The 20,955-nt window shown below is 41.6% G+C and overlaps 1 protein-coding gene across 1 annotated transcript in view; it reads right to left on the bottom strand.

Moving 5' to 3' along the window:
• The window catches only part of OBSCN (obscurin, cytoskeletal calmodulin and titin-interacting RhoGEF), a 193,346-nt gene that overhangs the window by 19,182 nt on the left and 153,209 nt on the right, over positions 1–20,955 (bottom strand). The window contains exons 98-108 of the mRNA XM_086741706.1: positions 10,061–10,318; positions 7,752–7,875; positions 7,280–7,413; positions 6,389–6,501; positions 4,350–4,518; positions 3,520–3,601; positions 2,698–2,898; positions 2,065–2,125; positions 924–1,001; positions 604–776; positions 38–64 (exon numbers count right to left, since the gene is read on the bottom strand). Of these exons, the coding sequence (XP_086597832.1) occupies positions 38–64; positions 604–776; positions 924–1,001; positions 2,065–2,125; positions 2,698–2,898; positions 3,520–3,601; positions 4,350–4,518; positions 6,389–6,501; positions 7,280–7,413; positions 7,752–7,875; positions 10,061–10,318 (1,420 nt within the window). The remainder of the gene's footprint in view (positions 1–37; positions 65–603; positions 777–923; positions 1,002–2,064; positions 2,126–2,697; positions 2,899–3,519; positions 3,602–4,349; positions 4,519–6,388; positions 6,502–7,279; positions 7,414–7,751; positions 7,876–10,060; positions 10,319–20,955) is intronic.

Below are 20,955 nucleotides of genomic sequence, written 5' to 3'. Positions count from 1 at the left end.
AAAAGGATATTGAATGAGTCTTTCCAAGAAGATTTACCTTAAATATGTGATGACTCCAACAGCCCTGAGGAGAGATGGAACACAAATGTCAGGTGTTCGTCACTATTTATCCATCCTTCTCAAGCACACAGCCCCTCTTCCTGCCACTAGACACCCTGGCACAGTAAGATCACCACCTTCTTCTCACCTTTCCAAGGAAAATAAATCCCAAAAGCTACTACTTTCACCCTTCAATTTTTTCCCTTCAACGTTTTTTAAAAAGTTGTTCTCAAGTAATCCTCCACTTTTAAAGCACAGATAGAGGAGATGATTCAAAATACTTTTTTTGAGTTTATCTTTTCTAGAAAGCCTCTTAGGATCATCCTCCCTAGTTGCTGCCTCTATTAAATATAATCTTCTCTAAGATGCTCCTTTGCATTAATTAGCTGTCAGAGTTCAATTATGGCTGAATAAAATAGACAGAAGGAGCTTTAAAGAGCCATGACGGCTTTTGGATTCTCAGTGTTCACTTTCAGTTTCCTGTGTTATTTGCACTACTTATTAACAATAAAAGGAAATTCAGGTCTTCTAGGGTACAAGCTTTTTAGAAAGACAGCAGGTTACCAGATATCGGTTGCTTTAGACACTGGAGACTGAGAAACAATTTCTGGGGCAACGAACTCCGGAGACCCGTATTTGCTGAACTGAGGTTCAAAGGGCGTGATCTTCTGGGCAAATCCGAAGTCACAGAGCTTAAGGTCTTCCCTTTCAGGATAAACCATGAGGATATTCAGTGGCTAGTAAATGAAATAAAATAAAAGGGAGAAACTTTTATTGAAAGCAGGCAATATTTTCAGTTGTAAGTAAGAATAATTCAAACAGAGAATGCCCATTCCTTGACCAACAAGAAGGTATGATAAGCTAGACCTGCCATTGCACATTACCTTAATGTCCAAATGAAGGACGTTGTTGTCATGAAGATATCTGATTCCTTCCAAAATTTGCTTGATGTACAATTTGACCTAAAAATTAAATCAATTATTAAACACTAGTAGTAAATAAGAGGGTCCCTGATTCCACCAACATTTTTAATATATGAGAGAGATTGAACTAGAAATACTTTTAAAACTAGAATGAACTTCTTGTTGAAATAAGATGTGAACCAAACATGACCCTGTGGAATGAAGCTGTGCCTCACGTGTGCCCTGCTGGAGACTTCTATATGTGAAAAAGCCCATACTTAAAAAAAAAAGAAAACCAACCACAACAACTTACAAACACACAAAAAAGAGATACAGAAATTTCCAAGTGTGATGAACCTCATCAACTGTTTCATTTATCTAAAGCAGACTCAGGCTTGGTGTAAATCAGGCAAACACATTTAAAGCACGAATACATTTTAAACTATGTTGTAAACCTGTTTTCTTGACCATGTGTAGGTCTAATCTGACTATGACTGAACAAGGAGTGAAGATTTACAGCTAGCTTCAGCTTTGGAAGTCCTCTGCCTTTGACATTTTATGGTGTTATCTGACCTTTACAGGTCTCTTCCAACCCAAACCATTATGTGACTTTATGATATTTCCCTCTGAGTATTTCAAAGAAAAATCAAATTTACCAATAAATATCAGATACATGGCTACTAGATGGCAGGTGTGAAACAATCTGAACTTTGAGCACCAAGGTACTAAAAAAAAAACCCTTGGAAACCATAATTTCAGCCCTTGGTTTGGAGACTGAAAGGGAGTGGATGAAAGTACAGCTGCAAAAAAAAAGTGTTAGTAAGCAAGTGAAGATGCAGCAGCTCCAGGTGACAGATAGCAAGGAAATGATGACAACAGGGCAAATATCATCTGCATTAGGCTGAATGTAAAGCTGGTGGTCAAAACCACTGGCTGTTTCTAGTTATTCCATGAAGAAATTCAACTGAGTAATGAAAGCCGATGCATTTTAAAGGCCAATTCTGTTTTAACAGATTTTCACTGGTTCAAAGATATTCCTCATATTCACAAAGGAAAATGCAGCTGGAAGCTACTGTGGTGGTACCCACGAATTCTGGACTTTCAAATGAGAAAGAAGGATTACCTCTGCTTCAGTGACAACGCTCTTCTTGAATAAACGGTCAAGGAGCTCTTCACTGGAGCATCTGACAATGGCATCAAGGAAAAACAGAACTACATTTAAATGCTCGTTTCTACTTTGCAACGACCTCTATTCAGCTAACAGAGCAGAATTCATGAGGCGGTCTCAGGCAACGTGATGTGCATGTAATTAATTAAAATCTCTATTGCAGAAGTGTCCTTCTTGCAGAAGTGTAACAGAATTGGGCTGCACTAAACCTGTGCTCCCTACGTGCAGGAACGTGGCATTGCTTGTGCTAAGATCTATGTGTTGGTTACGGGCTTTTCTGCCCCACACTGACTGGATCTCACAGGAACAGTGTTCTTCACTTCCAGACATTTCAGAAAAGAGATTTAGTGCTTAACAACTCATTCACACTTGTATATGCATGTATCATGGCTTTTCTGAAAGCAGCAGAAGTATAGTACTTCCGTGAAGAACACAGAGAATTGTGCTATCCTGCAGTGCAGAGAAAGATTGTGGGTGTCCTTTTATCTCAGGCAAAACCTAAAAATGGTTAATTGCTTAGTTATTTAACAAATGAGCTCTGCCCAGTACTTCCCAGCCTCCTCTGAGAAGCATCACAGAAAAGGATACAACTCCAGAATCAAAATCAGTGTTTTCCTTGTTTCAAACTGATCCAGTAGCCTGGTAATTCTGTCGTGTGACAGAGAGGCGAGAATATCCCTCTCTTGATGTGCTCGAGCCTTCGTTTTGCTTCGTAGAGGTATGAATTTGGCTGCACAAGACACTCTGTTCCCTTTATGCACAACTCGTTTCACAAAGCTGAAGCAGCCCCTGTGTAAAAATCAAAGGAAAGCCCCTGCTCAGACTCGGTTCAAAGCCCTCCACACAGCTGGTGTAGACCTTTCCACGTCCCAGCCTTTGACAGCTCCCTACTGCTCAGGGCTTAAATTCTCCAACATAAAAAGCTCATTTTCCTCTATGTGAGGTGCTAATGCCCTCTCCTGGTTGTCTCCAAAACTAAGCAACGATTTCACATCAAGGGAAAAGCTGTTTCGGGTGATACAGCCTTGTGCTGACAAAGGTTGATGCTCTTGGATCCCTTGGATGAATATGGGGCTTGTACGTTCGTCATTATGGGCTTGTGATGCCAACATTGCCGAGGAGCTGTACCTGGGCACCGATCCTGCCAGCCTACGGCTGGTATTTTTTCTGGTTGGAGCTACCTGGACCTATGGGCTGTATGGACTCTCCCATCCTCTATCATAAACCTCAGGAAAGTGTTTCCAGCAGACCCGTAATGGGGTGACCTCTGGCTTCCGCCAGTACTTTCACCTTTTCAGACGTTCCACCATTTGGACCCACCTCTGCCTCTGGTTACACATGCTCAGCAGCTCAGATGCGCAATTAAGTGTTCTCCGTTAGTGTTACTATAAAGCTGGAAAATTTATTTACCTTCCAATCTCCTGCTTAACCTCATAAAGGGAATGGAGTTTTCTCCTGGTGGCCACTTTTTTTGCTGCTTGGTCTTTCTTAGCTTTGGAAATGAAGGAAAATATAAGTGTTAATAGTCAGACAACTATAGCGTGCAAAGTTATTACAGAACAATTTAAGGATGGAAAAATTGCAAGGGTCCTCTAGACTTCTATGTAGAATTAAGTGGAGTGGTTTGACAACAGAGCCTGCCAACATGAACTTTGGGGCTGCATCTTCATCTGACATAAATCAGAAGAGCCAGACTAAAGAGCAGAACAACGCCAGAGACATGGCCTCACTTACTTCTGTGGCTCATTGTATCAGTTCAGCATGTAGCCTGAAGCAGAGAAAACAAAATTTTGTTTGTTTATATATATATATATGTAGGAGAGTCATAGAATCACAGACTGGTTTGGGTTGGAAGGGATCTTCAAAGGTCATCCAGTCCAACCCCCCTGCAAAGAGCAGGGACATCTCCAACCAGATCAGGTTGCTCAGAGCCCCGTCCAACCTGGCCTGGAATGTTTCCAGGGATGGGGCATCCACCACCGCTCTGGGCAACCCGGGACAGTGTTCTACAACTCGCATTGTAAAAAATTTCTTCATTATATCCAGTCTGAATCTACCTCCCTCTATTTTAAACCCAGTACCCCTTGCCCTAACAAGGTATTTGCGCTTATACTGGATCCTGACATACTGGTATTATACAAATGGTGCACAGGAGTACAGGGCAGATACCATATGGGTACCAGGAGATGACTGCAGCAGAGTACGTATTGCAATGGAAGCAGCTGAAAGAATGGCATTACCTTCATGTACGATAAGCTCTGCTTTGCATAACACCTCCCCTCCTGCATTTTTGGCAACACAGGTATAAACACCACCATCTTCTGGGACAGCGTTGTCCACAACTAAGAAATATGTTGTTCCTTCCTTCCCTTGATGGACCCTGTTGCTGTCTGTGAGCAATGATGTGCCCTGAAAGAATGAAATGACATTTTCCAGATGGAAATAGATGTTTCTTCTCTTCAAGAAGCAAGACATAGGAGCAGAGCTACAACATAGATTTTTTAGGCTAGCAAATCTCAAAAACAAATTCCTAGTTGAAGAAGTTCCCCATGGCTAACTGTTTCTCTGCTTCCACGTTACCCAATAATGTTTTTGTTTCAGCACCTGTTTGTAGGAACACAGGCTTGGGAGGGATCACCAGGGCTATGTGGCTTATTCTTCAGCACTCCCAGCACACCATGCCTGGGCAACCAGCCCAGGGAGCACAAGGATCAGCTACTTTGCTCCTGCCCAGTCTTCAGCTTGCGCTGGCACTTTTGCTGCTGAATATATTCATAAATGCTATGAAAAGAGAGGTACGGGAGGAAGCCTGTGTGACACAGAGAGTAGATTATGAAGATTTGTGAAAGGACTTTATAAGACCACCTGACTGGGCAGTAAAATGCCAGATAAGTGTGTATAATACAGATAAATGTAAAGTGATGTAACCCTGTTCCCCCACATGAAATGTTGTGCCCTGAGCTCTTCCTTACTACATTGGGGCAAAATTTTGAGTTACAGTAGATCACGGCATGGCAGCACCAGCTCAGTGCATGACGGCAGTCAGAATGTACCAGATGTTAGAAATTATTAGGGAAGAAATTAATAATAAGAAAGAAAGCATAATCTTATAAATTCTTGATTTGCCCAGGGTTGCAGCAATATTCTTTCTGTAACAGCTTCCAGATGAGGATTGACAGAGCAAGTTGGGGCTCTTCAGCCTGGAAGGGAGGCTCTAGCACTACGACATGCTAGAGCTGTACAAAATTGTGAATAACCTAGTGAGTGGGCAGGGATTGACTTTTCCTGGTACACGATGTAAGAGCCAACACATGAAGCTTGTGGTAGATATGTACAGAACAGCCAAAAAGAGGTGTCACTCCAGGCAACATGCTGTCATTGGGTTGAACTCCTCGACGAAGGACAGTGTACATGCATGAATTTTGCATGGGTGCAAGAAGAGACTAGACAAGTGCATGGAGAGCTTTCCTGTGGGTTAGGAAATAGCCAAAAGTTCAGCTAGCTCCGGATAACTCTGAGCTGAAAATGTCAGATCTTGTGAGAATATTAACAGAGTGTATCATACATTCTTGCCTTGTTCTTATGCTTTTTACAATGTTCATGTGCACCCATGTGCCTCTGTGTGTGTGTGTGTGCGCATGTGTGGGAGGGGGTTCTCTATATTTTTGCTTGTTTTTAAAGATTATTTTATTTGTTTGAGTAGCTCATCCTCCCACTTCTTCCCATACTGAAAAAAAAAGTAAAGGAATACAACTTGTATGTACCAAAACACTTAGTTGGACAGAAGAGTTACAGTCATAGAAAAACATTGCCTTATTTCAGGGGCACGACAATATTCTGAGGAATAATACATGATTTCTTCCTCCTTTCTATGGGTATTCATGATCCTTAGTCAATTAGCTGCAGACGAGATACCTGGAAGTCATGTTGACAATTGGAATAAACCATTTTAATTCTTAATAATCCCATCTCTGACACCAGAACTAGAGCACAGATCTTGGTGGCTCTCAGGCAGCAACCAATCTTGATGTCTAAAACAACCATCTTGGTTTCCCTCTCTGCAAAAGGAGCTACAGTGATACTGGCAACAACGCAGGGTGGGATGCATGGTTGGTGGTTCCAGTGAGAGCTGTAGTTGGTTCAACAAAGTCTAGAGATATGACTCAGAATCAATGTAACAGATGTGGGATGAAAGACCAAAAGAATTTCCCCACAGAAATATTGCTCTGCAGTCCTTTCTTTGGTCCTCATTCTCAGCCAGAGAAACGCCAGCACTTACCTTAAACCACAAAACGGTAGGCTGAGGTGTTCCTTCAATGACTGCCTGAAATTTGGCACGCTCCCCAGAATTCACCTGCACATCCTCTATCGTCACTTGCATGTAGGGAGGACCTGGTGAGACACAAGGGTTTGCTGCATGCACAATACCATAACTTTGTTCATGGTGTGCTGGTGTAGTTCGAGTTACTCAAATGGGATTTACAGGACCGGGCATTTGGAATATGACATTAGCTCAATGTCAGATCAAAAGGTATCACAATATAGGATCATGGAATAGTTTGGGTTGGAAGAGACCTTTAAAGGTCATTTAGTCCAGCCCCTCTGCAAGGAACAGATGGAGGGACATCTCCAACCAGATCAGATTGCTCAGAGCCCCATCCAACCTGGCCTGGAACATTTCCAGGGATGGGGCATCCACCACCTCTCTGGGAAACCTGGGCCTCTGTTAGATCACCCTCACTGGAAGAAAATTCTTCCTTGTATCTAGTCTACGTCCTTCTATTTTAAAACCATTACCCCTCGTCCTATCACAACAGGCCTTGCTGAAGAGTCTCTCCCCATCTTTCCTGTAGCCCCCTTTAGGTACTGGAAGGCCACTCTAAGGTCTCATCAGAGCCTCCTCTTCTCCAGGCTGAACAGCCCCAACTCTCTCAGCCTGTCCTCACAGGAGAGGTGCTCCAGCCCTCTGATCATATATTTGGGGTTCTTTATACTGGCATTTCTTTTAGGCTTCTTATCTTCACACTAATCTGTTACTTTTTGTTTATTAAACTGTTACTGCTCAAGAAATGGAAGTATTTAAAAAAAAACAGTTATCAAGAGCTAATACCAAAAGAAAAGACAATGATGATCCTGGGATGTGGGAGAAGGAAACCAAACTCTTCCTTACTTGTTGGGGTCTTCTCCTCTGTCTTATACACACGAGTTCTTTCCGTGGTCTCAATATAAACTTCACTGTGTACGTCCCAGACCACATCTCCTTCTCTTCTGTACCAATCTCCTGCCCCCGCAGCTGGTGATGTTCTTTCATGAAGCCCATGAGAAAAGATCATTACACAGTCACATACAACCATGGAAATGCAGTATTACGCATTGCCATTGATCTGTGTGTTTAACCACCAGAGAAATCATTACTTACTTAAAAATAATACAAGAAGAATTTTGTTTTGGAAGAATTAATTTCTCTCCAACCTTTTCTATCCTCCTTGTACAATGCGTGTGTGAACAGAATTCTAAAAATAATAACAAACCTACAATAATCAATTTAAGTCATCACCTGCTTCATCCACCACAGAAAACTTGCTTTTCTTGCAACAAAGTCTGCCACATTCAGAAATCTGTGTATTGGGATGAGTACTTACCTGGTGATAGGAACAGTGCGCTCCTGAGTGCTTTCATCTCCAGCAGCTGCCTCTTCACAGGGAGGAGCAGGGCTGGGCTTTGGCACGCTTGGTTCTTCAGCTGTAATCTGCTTTTGTGCTTTGCCTGGCAGCAGAAATAGGGCAAGTTAGCCACATCACCTATAACAGCATGCCCCAAACGCAGAGCAAACCTTTGGAGCCTTCCCTAGTCTGCCTTAGGCTGGAAGTGAGTCCGACTGACCTCAGCTGGGTGCAATCATTGAAGCTAAGAGAAGAATTTGGCTCTTTTGAGAAGACTGCGTGAAGCAAAGTGCTTGAATAACATCAGAGAGCCTGAATGGTGGCACATTGCTGACTGGGCAAAACTAACTTTTCTGTAAGGAAACACACATAGACACAAATAGGAAAGTAAGGACAAGAAGAAATATAATGACTGGAAGGACAGTGTGAGTTCAATGCATCCTTGATAGGAGATAATTTATCTGTGTTTGAGTTCCAGCTCATGGCTATGATGAAACCATAGAATCATTTACATTGGAAAAGACCCTGAAGATCATAGAGTCCAACCATTAACCTAACACTACCAACTCCACCACTAAGCCATGTCCATAAGGGTCACGTCTACGCATCTTTTAAATACTTCCAGGGATGCCCAGTGTTACCTTCGTACACACAAATGCTTCAGTTAAACTTTGCGTTATGAGAAAAGTTCTTGAGTCACTGGTGCAATCACAGCATCAGCGAAATGAAGAAGCTTACATCAATGTAAAAGAGGTGGTTGAGGCAGGCGTTACCTGGGGGTACAACTGATGTGGAGGTATGCTCATGTGGAGGACCTGCTGATGTTACAATGTCAGCTTTGGTACACCTCCACTGGGCTCTTTGAAAATTTCCTCGTACAGCTCTTCAGTTACACCACAACAAGGTTTGGCAACTCAGGCTTATAGCAACAAGGAAACAAAGAGATGCTGCAGCTTGATGGCAGTTCAGCTATTGATGTTTGGTGCTGGTTAGTTTTGGGAAAAAGCAGCAGTTTCCAGAAATCACATAAACCAGCTCTATTGGGATGGAAAATATGGTTATTCAAGGCATTACCGGCAGGGTCAGAGATCCCAGGTTGGTGGGAAATGGAGTTGTGTTCTCCTGTTGCCAGTACTATGGAAATATTTGCCTTCTTTTTATTCAAAACGTGTGATCAAAGGGACAGTTGTCAAGTCTCCCTCTTATTAAAATAATTCCTTACATTAATAATACCTTTAATGGTCTCAGATGACAGGACTGCAAAACCATCTAATTTGCTATTCTGTTATCTCTGTGGTTATAACTAAAGAAATAATCTGCTAGATGATATTTTACTTATGACTTTGGAGTCATCCTGCTTCACTAGAGGATTATTTTCGCAGATGGTTTCCTACCAGAAAGGAAAAACAGTTTTAAAACCCTGTCATTTTTATGCAGTTATTTTGGGTCCGATTCCATGAAATGTTTCTGTCCTTGTTAAGTTTTATACAAGAATATATATATATATTTTTTTTTTTTTTTAACAGCATCTGGAGTTTGAGGGCTGAAGGCTACATCACATTGTCCTTTTAAGTTCATACTGGTGGAGGACTGTTACTCTGACTTGACACAGAGACAGCTTAGACAAGTTGTTTTGGCAGAAGAAGAAGGAAGAGAGGAAGGGTTGCCGCTTATTCATGTCTTTGTTTTTTTTTTTTAAATAATGCAAAGACAATAGACACGGTCTCCTGGCAAGCCAGTCACACACATCATTGGTTTGAGTCACACAGAAAGTGCTAACGAGTCTATTAAAGGTGAACCTGATGCACCCAACATCCTAGAAAGTCTCTGGTGTTAAACACATTTCCAGCTTGTTTATGGCAAACAATAAAAGAAAAAACAACCTCCCTCACCCATCCCACCAAATCAAAAAACAAATTACTTCCATACATGTGAAGGAGGGACATCCTCTCTTTTCCCCCTAAAACAAGTACAGGGTCAAAAGCCCAAAGGTGGAAAAATCCCCTCTGCCTCCATTTTGGGCAGGTGATGAACCAAACTCTACTTCAGACACGGTTTTCAAACACCTCCTGTTTCCAGAAATGTCAGCCCCAAACTTGTCTCCAACCTAACCCCAACCCCCAGCCCCGTGTTTCTTTGGGTCTGAATGTCCTCTCTTAATCTGCAGCTGCTCAAAACACAACAAAACAGAAAAAGCAGGGAAAAAATCCCCATCATTATTGGTGTGTTCACTATTTTTGTCTCTCTTTACTTCCATGAGAATTTTTCCAGATTCATGCCAGACCTACCATGCCCTCCAGCAGTCTGGGTTTGGGTACTGGCTTCATGAACTGGCACAGGAGGCTCGGCTGCTGTTTCTGAGTGGTCTGAAGGAACAGAGCCAGGAATGCCAAGGCCACCGGCTCCTTCTCGCATGCCTGGGGGAAGAGTCACCAGCAGTGATGCTGAGTCCACAAGTTTCTTTAGAGCTGTCTTGATCTCTTTATCAGCACGCTGAAGCGAGGCCTGGACAGTAGTCTCCGTCTCTAACTGTGGGGAAGTCATTCCTACAGACAAGAAGAACAGCTTTTCTCTCTTCAGGGTAAAAAGAAAATTGCAGCATCATCCAGCCCATTGAAATATTTGCAATCATATCATTTTACCTTCCTGGAGCAGAGAGCCAACACAGAAATGCTTATTCCAGCAAGAGAGAACATAGCTAAGAATTAAAGTAAGAAGATTGGCACATCACACCTTGGATGGAGGTATCTCACGAAGTTGAGGACACTTTTCCACACTGCATACACACCTGCGCTCTCCCAGACAGCAGAATGAAGGATCCGTTTCCCAACTCAACCCTACGTTGGCTGGTCTGTCAAAAATACTTTTATTAAGTCAATGGAATTAACCCAGTGGTGACCCATTGCACCGATCCAGGCCCTAGGTGCAAGGAGGACATTATTCTCACAAGGAAGGAGAAGCAGTGAGCCGGTATCGGCCTTATGGGTGACTCTGGAGAAGAGCAAGGGAAAAAAGAGAGGGCTGCTGCTAGTTCGTGAGCTTGTATTTCTGAGAAGATGGCAGAAAAGCTACACTTTGCAGAATAATGTATTGTCCAACTTTGCAATATTTACATCTTTTTGCTAGGCTTTGCACTAGAAGGTACTGAGACTTTTAAATTTGTACTGGACTACGCCTTTGCAAGATACTCTAGAAGCAAGGTCTGTACAGTAATGAACAGCAGTTGCATACAGGGAAGCATTATACAGAGGAAGATGTAACTCCTGCCTCAAGAAACTCATGGTCTTGAAGGCAGAGAGAAGACAAAAGCTTTCCACACATAAAAATGGCTTTTCAAGCATACACCTTTGCAGAACAGCTGCCCAGGAGACAAATACCATGGTCTCATCCCCCGTCAACACTGGTAGAACTAGGGTGGGATCATAAGACCTTAGGAGCTCATCTCATCCAGTCTCCTGCCCAATACACCTTCCACAAATCTTGAAGAGGCACAACAAAGGGATAGACAATATCTAGGGAAACCCTCAAGTACTCATAAAGACAGACTAAATGCATGCCAGATTAGGAAAATTCATCATGTTCATGATGTGATTGCTTGCCAAGCAAGAATGCAAACTGGAGCCATCACGTGGTTCAAGAAAATAAGAGCATTTTAATGTCATTCACACAGGAGCGTGTCCTGTAGCTGTTTTGATTCTGCTCCTTTCCCTGCCTTAAGGAAGTAATTTTCCGTGAGAGACTCCAGCAGGTCAAGTTGAAGGCTACATTTGGATCAGCTCCTTTTGAAGACATCTCCCTTGATATTTGTTTTCAATGTTTTCGCCATGATCACAGTGGTTATGAAATATTTCAGTTCTGGGTTTGTTGGTGGAACAAGCAAATTTTGCTCACACAGTGTCCCAGACTGCCCATCAGTGTTCATCAGCACCAGGCTGGGTGGAAGATCTTTAAATATTTCACTAGATAAATGTTTTGATTCCCTAGCGTTCCTGTTGTGACTGCTGCCAACTGGTGCTGTCCTGCAAGCTAGGCAGCTGCCACCAAGTGCACTGTTTGGAAAGGCATGAAACATGCTTAGTGTCTCACAAGGAGAAAATATATTCACAGGTATACGTACATACAGGTTATAAATAACCACAGGTGTCCACCATGCTGCTAATGCCACCGTTTTCCTTCCTGGTTAGAGATTTTACACACTATGATTCAATCTGCTGACCTGAGGAACTTCAATATTAGCTAAGGTATGTCAAACTAACAGCACAGTGATGACACACCTGTGATGGACAGCCTGTTTCCCAGTTCTAAAATCTCAACTACGAACCTTTTTGCTCCATGTCTCCTTCAGTCAATAACCAGGAACAAAGACTGACGCATATTTTGAAGTTCCAGTTCAGCTTCAGAGAAGGACCCAAGAGGATGAGCACTGTTCAAAATTATTGACTCCTAGGTCTGAGTTGGAAGAATCCCTAAAAACAGGTTCCTTCACTTTGACACTTCTGAAACTGTCCATAAGAAGCTGGGCTAGAGCCATATTCTTGGGTTGCAACCCAGCTCCGGCTTAAGTCGATGGGAAAAGAGGACAAGCTGATGGACTATTGAGCGCCACGAACAGAGAAGAACACAGAAACCCAGCGAGTTCAGTGACAGCCGATGCAAGACATTTATTGATATAAACTCAGCATCTAACAGGACACCTTGCATTTGATTTTTTTTTTGTGTGTGTGTTTTTCTTTTGTATCTCAAGCAAACTGAAGTTTCCACTTTATTAGTATCCATTCACCTGCAGGAATTATAGTAAAACATTCTTTGTATTAAAATTTTTAATACAGCTGTATGTTTTCATCTACAAGAAATAAATCCCCACACTTCTCATTAGTTATCTACACAGTTTAATCACTTACAAGCACAATTTTTAACCTCTAGGAAAATGTTTTGAAAGTATATGTAATGAACTTTTCATAAACCTTTCACTTTTTGAACAGAGTCCTGCATAGGATTTTAAAAATTCCTTTCAATTGATTCTCTTTGCTTAAATTTAAAAAGAAACTGTAAACAGATGTTAATTGCTTTGGGCTAATGAATAAAGTATAGTTATATCTTCTGTGACCATCTGAACTGCAACCTCTTAGCTTCTTTAGAAAAACCTGAGTGTCAACCATGACAGGAGGACACCTCTACATTCCTTTATACATCTTCATTATATTTTGGATTTATATTATATTTTTGAAGACTATCGTAGGGCAGATTCTTTTCTCAGCAGTATCTATGTTAATCAGAATCAAACCCACTTCCTTCTGTGGAATTATTCTAGACTGATACTTGAATAACTGAGACCAGAATCAGACCCCATATAGAATAAATATTTTCAGTTCTGAAAGTATTTCACTGTTGCATACCTGTTACTTTCCAACGTACAGTGTAATATATGAAAAAAAGCACTAATATATATCTGCCATATTGTTTAATTATAAAACAAACAGTATAAACCAAGGAGATGTTATAAAAAATGGGAGAGTAACATAAAAGGCTTGATTTCTTTCACCACATGTCATCACTGGAAAAGCATCCTGTATCATGAGGGTAGTGCACATCCTATTACACATAACGCCCTGTTTGGATATTGGAAGTAAAAGGTTGCGAAATCAATATGTTCATTTTAATCAGCACATGATCAAGGTGCAGCTACAGAAGGGAAAATAGAATGTGTTCTTTTCTACCAGCACCTTTTGTGAATTCTGTCCCTGTTAGCGGGAATATTTACCGGAGGACTCCAGAACAAGCTTCACATTTTTGCCTAGCTGGGACAACATCACACATCTACATTTCCAAGGCAAAATCTCACTCAATCCTCTCTCTTCATGCTAATTAGAAATTCAGCTGTGTCTAAGCATTTCTGGTTTCCCTGCACCATCTCCATGAAAACATTTTCTATTGCGATAGTGCTACACAACTCAGCTGGGACAAGGTGTTGGGACTTTTCACCCCACATCTCTGTCAGATAGAGAGGGCCAGTGCTTGGTCCTACTGAGATCAATGACAAACTCCAGTTGACTTCAACTGAGACCAATATTTGGGCCTATCAGGTTATTTCTTTCCAGGGCTGAGCAACTTGAGGAAGGTCTGTGCAACATCCATTTTTGGTGAAGCCACCAGGAATGGGCCATGCTCGGCGCATCTCAGCCTTCCCCTCGCAATCAGCGCTCCTGCTGCAAAGCCCCAGAGAAACTCTACAGAAGGCACTATCTCTACAAGACAGCTCAATGTACATAGTTACAGTAATACGACGCAATTGCGACTGGCAGTGCTTCCAAGCAGCCCAGTACATTTTGAAGAGATGTATTTTTCAACCAGGGATTTACAGTAAAGATCTCTTTTTTTTTTTTTCTTTTTTTTTTTTTTTTTTTTTTTTAACCTGTCTGTGCTCCTGCTACTTTGCAGTAGCTCAGTGGTGAGTTCCTCCTAGCACATATAGAAGACATTATCCATCAATGTGTTAGCAGTAATATTTCACCACTAGCATGTACAGGAGACCAAATATTCTTCCAGTAATATTTCTTGACAAAGACCACATTTGTAGTTCTCTGTATGCATTAGCATTTGCTTATAGATGCAGAAGTCATTTTGTGCAGCACTAATCTTTAGGTGCTAATTGAGTAAATCTATATTTTAAAAGGTATGGTTTATAAATCCACTATGCTAGAATGCAGAATAATGAAACCTGCGCCTTTAGACTACTAGGAAGTGGACTTGAAAATAGCAGTCATTTTTAAAAGACGGTATTTTTTTACTTAAAGCAGAAGAAAACAACAAAATCCTTGCTTCCTCAAGTCAGCGGGACTCTGACCATTGACTTTAGTCAAATTAGGATTTCAACCAAAAGGTCTGAGAGCCCTTTGCATTCTCAGTGAGTGCAGTATTTTCTGTATGTTTCATTCTGTGGCAGAAGTTTAAGATAATGTAAGCAGAGCGTGCATGTGGAAAGGTTTATGAAGAAATGTTGACAGGGTTAATTGGTGTCGAAAGTGTACAGTAGAGTCAAAGCGGTGTGAAGCTTCATGACCCTCGGGCACACACAGCGACAGGAGATTGCTATGGCTGGAAACAGTCCTCCTGTCCTGGGTGCGGAAGGATGCCAAAAAGCTTAGATACTTTCACCTTCTTGCCACACCATCATTTACAAATTGGCACTTGAAATAATTTTTAAGTTCATGGATAAAAACGCACTTATTCATTTGTATTTCTGTCATAGGCAGGAGGATCAGGCTTTACCTAAGCCTGCCATCACCGCTCCACTATGGAATGATATATGGTCACCTCACTCAAAGCTTTTAAAATTACAAACTGTTCTGACAGACGTGTTCCCTTTAAGACTGGAAAAGCTTGAAATATCGTATTTAAATATATTTTCCTCAAAGTTATTCCCTTGTACATGTTACCTTGTAATCTTTGCCACCAATTCCCCTCCCTACAACAACTTTTGATTAGTTTTTTTCTAAAACACTGCTTTCTTTTGTGTTGAAACTTATGCTTGCATCTGCTCAGCTTTCGGAGAGGTCTTCTGTGTTGATGTGCAAGGTAACAGGCTCGCCAACAGTCCCATAGCTGAGGGTTCTCGTGGAAACTTCAGTTTTAAAGCTTGACTGTCCGTTGTCTGCTGAGAGCTGTACTTCAGTGCAGAAAGATGGTTTCACTGTGAAGGAGGGACCAGGAGAGGCTGCTGCCGTTGCTGCATGCACTCCAGGTGTCATTGACACGCAGGTATCACTCACATGGAAAGAGATGTTTGAGGGGCCTACAGACTGCACACCGGTCACTCTAGATGCTGACATGAACATGCTCACAGGAACATGCTCCTCAAACTGGCTGAAAAATGTTTGCCTGGGTTTGGAAACCACAGGTCTCCCCAGATTCAGCAGCACCGGCTTCCCAATCATTGGCTCGTTAATCTCTGTCTGAAGGACGGAAATCTCGCAGGGTTTGTCTGCCGGATGGTTCTGATCATCACACCCGTAGGTCTCACCTTCTTCAGGAACATAATCTTCAAGATCCTCCAAAGTCAATACTTTGCCATTGTGTGTTAATATTTTGCGGTCCCGGGTGCTAATGTCATCTGGCTGTAGTTCCTCTGGTTCATCAACTATAATGACATTATCCTCTTTTGGGAGGACATCTTGTATTACTTCAGGTACCTCCTCTTCAACAGGCCAAGACAAGTCTAATTCATCTGCCTCCTCTGTAACCTCTGGACTTGCTGGTGAGAACAGAAGTTCATGCTGGTCTGCAGCAGCTGTCTCAAAACTGAAGATCAAAGGCTCACCCCCGCAGGCAAGCAACGGGGAAGCGATGTCTGACCTGTAGTGAGCACTTGCTTCCTGTGGGAAGCTCTTTCCTTCGGCTCCATAATCCATGAATGAATCATTTCCTATTTGTTCGGACCCACAGGGGGAGCTTCTGTCTTCATTGCTGACTTGAGGTCCTTCCTGCTCGGTTGCGTACACCAAGGGCTGGATATCCTCTTCAGAGAGACTGTCGTTAGGCAAAGATTTTGACTGTTCCACCATTTTATTGTTGGAGTTGTTTGTGTTTGGATCGTCTTCTGGGGAATGCCTAGGCCTTGAGCTGGGAAAAGTGAATGTTAACACTCCTGAGTCATCTTTTTCTTGCTTTGCTGGGGAAGATCCCCTTTTCTTTGTAGGTTTTGGTGGTTTTTTCACCTTGAATTCAATTATTTCTTCCACTTCAACCCATTTTGGCTTTTTCTCTTCCACCTTGGTCTCTATGACATCTCTAGCTGCTGCTCCTTGCCTGTCCTCTGGTTCTGTGACAAAAAGCATGGGAACTGCAGACTTTGGTGTTGCCTCTTGCTCATGCCTGTGGACAGGCTGCCTGATCTTTGAAACGTAAACTGGCTCTGGAGTTGGCTCTGCTCTTGGGGAGCGGGAAGGTGAATGACCTGAAGAAGAACGCGCAGGAGAAACCCTTCCTCTTTGTCTCGGGCTCTTCACCACAGTGGTTATCGTTTCCTCTCTGATGACAGAAAGGGTTGGAATGGAGTTGGCAGGAAGACGAGACTTTTCGAGGAGCCACACTCCATCAGCACATGCCATTGTCGGTCAAGGTGCTACAGTGGGGTTAGTTTGGTGAGCACTCCAGCTTTTGGTGAAGCATGTCATTTTGGAAGGGATACACACGCAACGCACACACCCACATGCCCATCTCCACTTCCTTTCTGATCCAGGGAAAACCTCAGTACCCTTTCCCCCAGGTGGATCCTAGCTCCATTAACCTCCTTGAGTGCATGGACACACGATGAGTATGTCCAGTTGAGAAACATTCTTCTGGATGCTGCTATATTTCACATGCTTGTGTTGACCACCTACTCTGCTACTTTGGACCCACATAGCACTTTCACCCAGAGATTTTTAAACACTCAAGGAGTTTAACCTTTTCCTGAGTGCCTTTGCCCAAATCCCAGCTTCATCAAACTCAAAGGCAAAATGCCCTTTGTTACAGTAGGGTCAGCAGTTTCTTCTTTTCCAATAAATGTAACATATAACATATCTCTATTTTTTTAAAGACTTTTGAGACCAGAGTTCTGCATTTTTACATGCAGAACAGTTAAATTAAAAGAGCATGAAGCATTTGAAAACCAAGAAAAAAGTTAGAACTTTCTGTAAAAGTCATATATGCCAAAATGTACTTATTTTTGCTCTTCATCATGCCATTACTGCAGACACAGCCTGATCCTACTACCAGCAATTGACACAGGAGTACCAAACCAATCTGGGATGCATGAATATAATTTCTCAGCATATTTTTGCTGGTCTTGCTTTATTTTTTTTTCGATGTATCCAAAGCAATTGGGATTTCTCAGCATCCCTGTATAGGTATACAGCTTGAGTCAAAACAATGTTCTGGGATGGGAGCAGAAGAAACTTGACTTTAAATGAGCTACAGATGAACTGGGATCATACAGTTTTAAAATTTGGGGACACGAATATCTAAGCTCAGACTTCAGTGCTCTTAACGTATGCTTAAAGTGCAGTTTTTCCTGCAGATTTTTCTTTCCATTACTTAAATGTAAAGACAGTGTTTGTTCTGCAAGCACAAGGAAGCTGATGCTCTGCAGTGGAGGTAGCTGGTTCAGTAGAACTAACAGGCAAAGCTGATTTTGTTTCTGTGTCGAGATTCTGTCTCTACTTCCAAGCAATGGGATAAAAAAAAAAAGAAGGATAAAGGGTAAAGACAACAACCTGAAATGGGAAAAAATTATTATGAATCAAGACGATAGCTTTTTTATTTCTCTCTTTCTCCACACCAGCCCCTAGTCACAGCCACATCGGGCTGAAAGCCAACAGCTCTGCTCTCCAGTCGTCTCTGCTCTGGCTCTTGCACTGAGATACAGAGAAGGGTGGAAGGAATCCTTGTGAAAGGAGAGCTCATTTCTCCTATTGCATTTGTCTAACCACCATGGAAGACTAATTCTCTTAGATATGTTATAGCCTTTCTCACCTATTGGTCTCATTTTTGGAGACTAGTATTGCCTTCTCCTATGGAGATCAGACTTCTTTCCACCATCAGTGTCTCCCTTTGAGGATGCAATGATGTCCAGGACTAGATCAGCTACAGTGTGATTTATTTTCTTCTGGAGCACCCTCATTTCTCCTGCTTTAATCTTTCCCTAAGGTTTATTAACATTTTTCTGCTCCTCCATCCCATGTTCAGCTTGCCTGCTCTCTGACGCTGCTTATAGAGCTTTAAGATCTATGCAGAGCCTTCATAATGGCCATGGTGGCTTTCGGAATTACACAAAACTAAATTGTTTAGAGATAAAGTCAAGAATTAATCCATATGTGTTTGCACTAGACTTTGCTCTGCATTACAAGTTAAAATGCTTATATAGACATTGTTCAATCCTGTCTCTAAATTGTCTTTTATTTTCTGCTAGTAGTTTCAAAGCTGCTTCTGTTCCTCAGCTCACTACTCATCAAGAAGAGTTGGAATGTGCCCTTGGAGAGCCATTCCCAACCTTTATCCCACCATTATCCCATTTACAGTTGAGGTCTTCTCTAATGAGTTCATGACCCCATCCACTAGCAAAAGGAGATGTACTGACTACAATAGATGTACTAACTTCCTTTGGGGCTGCAGCCTGTAATTTAGAAATCACTTCTTGAGCTGTCCAAAGTGAGTCTATGGAATTTACGTGTTTAGAAATCAGCTTAACTGATGATATTTTAAATTATTTTAATATTACTTAGTCAACCAATATTAATGCTGCTACTTGTGATCTGAAATCATGAAGGGAAAAGGAGGACTATTAGCTGACTGAGGAGAGATGTAAAATAAAAGCATCTTTCCAGGTGATTTACAGGCACAGAGATGTAGATGAGAAGCTTTAGACATGACCTGGCTCTGAGTGATTCCTTCCTGCTCATGACTTTCTCAGGATGTTTCTGAACGCAATATCAGAAAATATTTCTCTGTTTAGCTACCCCACTGGTATCTGAAGCCCGGTCATTGACACAGTATAGGCAGAAACACCTTCGCTTCCTGGTCTTTGCAGGGTAAAAATGTCTAATGACTGGAGAAGTTAACGGGGCTGATGTGCTGAAGAGAGGGAGACGAAGGCAGAACACCTTCCTGCCTCTCATGTCTGCTCTTTGCCTGTTCATGGTGGAAGCTGCTAGGAGGAGGGACATGCCTTCTTGTCAACCGCTGGCTCCAAATTGGCTAAGTGCATGGATTGTAAGTAATAATCATCATAGAAAATAATAAAAGAGATAAAAGGTATGCAATTCTTAATCATATTTTACTTGTCATTTCACACATCCTCCTCACTATCTAAAGAAAGCAAAAAAAAAAAAAAGTAAACTTTTGCATCACGTCCAAGCCACGGACTGGTTTTAGCAACATTACAACTCTTGAGCGAATGCATGTCCCCAAAATATCCATTGTGTAGTCACCTACTACTATTAGGACATAATTTAAATAGCTTGGTGGAGGTGCTCTGAAGGCCTACTAGAGAAGGACAATGAGGACAATGTCCGCCTTCCAGCACATGAAACAATTTTATTATGTATTTGTTTATGATACTTAAAACCAAGAAGGTACTTCAAGATTTTAATGGCTGATGAGCTTCTGGTCTACACAAGTACTGCGTTTTGCTGCAATGAATCTTTATATGTTATAAACAGCCAATATAAACCAGGCTCAAAGCATTCAAAAAGCCCAAGTCATTATCAGGACAAAATTTCATATTAGAAATCTAGAGACAGAAGGGGATAAAAATGTGTGTCTTGCTTCTGCTTCATCATAAAAGAGTTTATTGAAAAATTTAAAATAGAAAGCCAGAAGAAATCACCGTAAGCTATAAGATATTTGTTATATTTATACATTTTTTTCTAGAAGTCAGTTCTCAAAGCTGATTTCTTTTCAACAGTGAAAGTTAGGCTCTACCCTCTTGTGCAACTTCGGCAGTATTCAGTGGATTTTTTTCACACATATTATCATAAAAAACCTGACTCAGGCTGCATCTAACACCACTATTTTTTAAAAGGGATAGTAAGATTTTTTTTTTTTTCCAGTGGTCCCTTCGCATAGCACAGAAAACCATGAGATCTGGCGGAATGGAAATGAACACACTTGCATGGCCAATAAACGCAAGCTTGTTATTGGATCATGCATAGGCAGCAAGGCAAAACACAAATGTTAAAAAAAAAAATAAAAAATCAGCACTTACATGATGATGGTTTTCTTGGGCACTTTAGTCTCTTGTTCAGTGACTACAAAGAAAACAGTATGAACAGCATGGGGTTAAAGAAAGGCAAAAGCTGAAATGATTAAATTAACTTTGCTCAGTTAATCAAAATAAACTGGAGTGAAAGAAAAAACAACCGTACCATCCCATCCATGCTTTCTGTGGTTATTTCCAGCATCATCTTTAGTGTTTCTGACCAAGAATTAGAATTCAGAGTGGTCTCTGAACTGTGAATGACTTAGCTTTGAAATTAAATATTTTGTGGAGAACAATATTGCAAAATCTGTTTATTCTGCCGTGAGATACTGGCATTTTTGTTTGGCAGGTCAAAGCTAGAAAGCAACGTCATTTTAAAAAAGAATTCTTTTTTTTTTTTTCCTATAATAAGACAGTGATGGTGTGAGAAATCTGAAAATGCCTTGA

This window comes from Chlamydotis macqueenii, chromosome 2 (assembly GCF_036417535.1).
Source record: "Chlamydotis macqueenii isolate bChlMac1 chromosome 2, bChlMac1.mat, whole genome shotgun sequence".
NCBI classification, from domain to species: domain Eukaryota; kingdom Metazoa; phylum Chordata; class Aves; order Otidiformes; family Otididae; genus Chlamydotis; species Chlamydotis macqueenii.
This window is presented reverse-complemented; position numbering and strand designations above follow the sequence as displayed.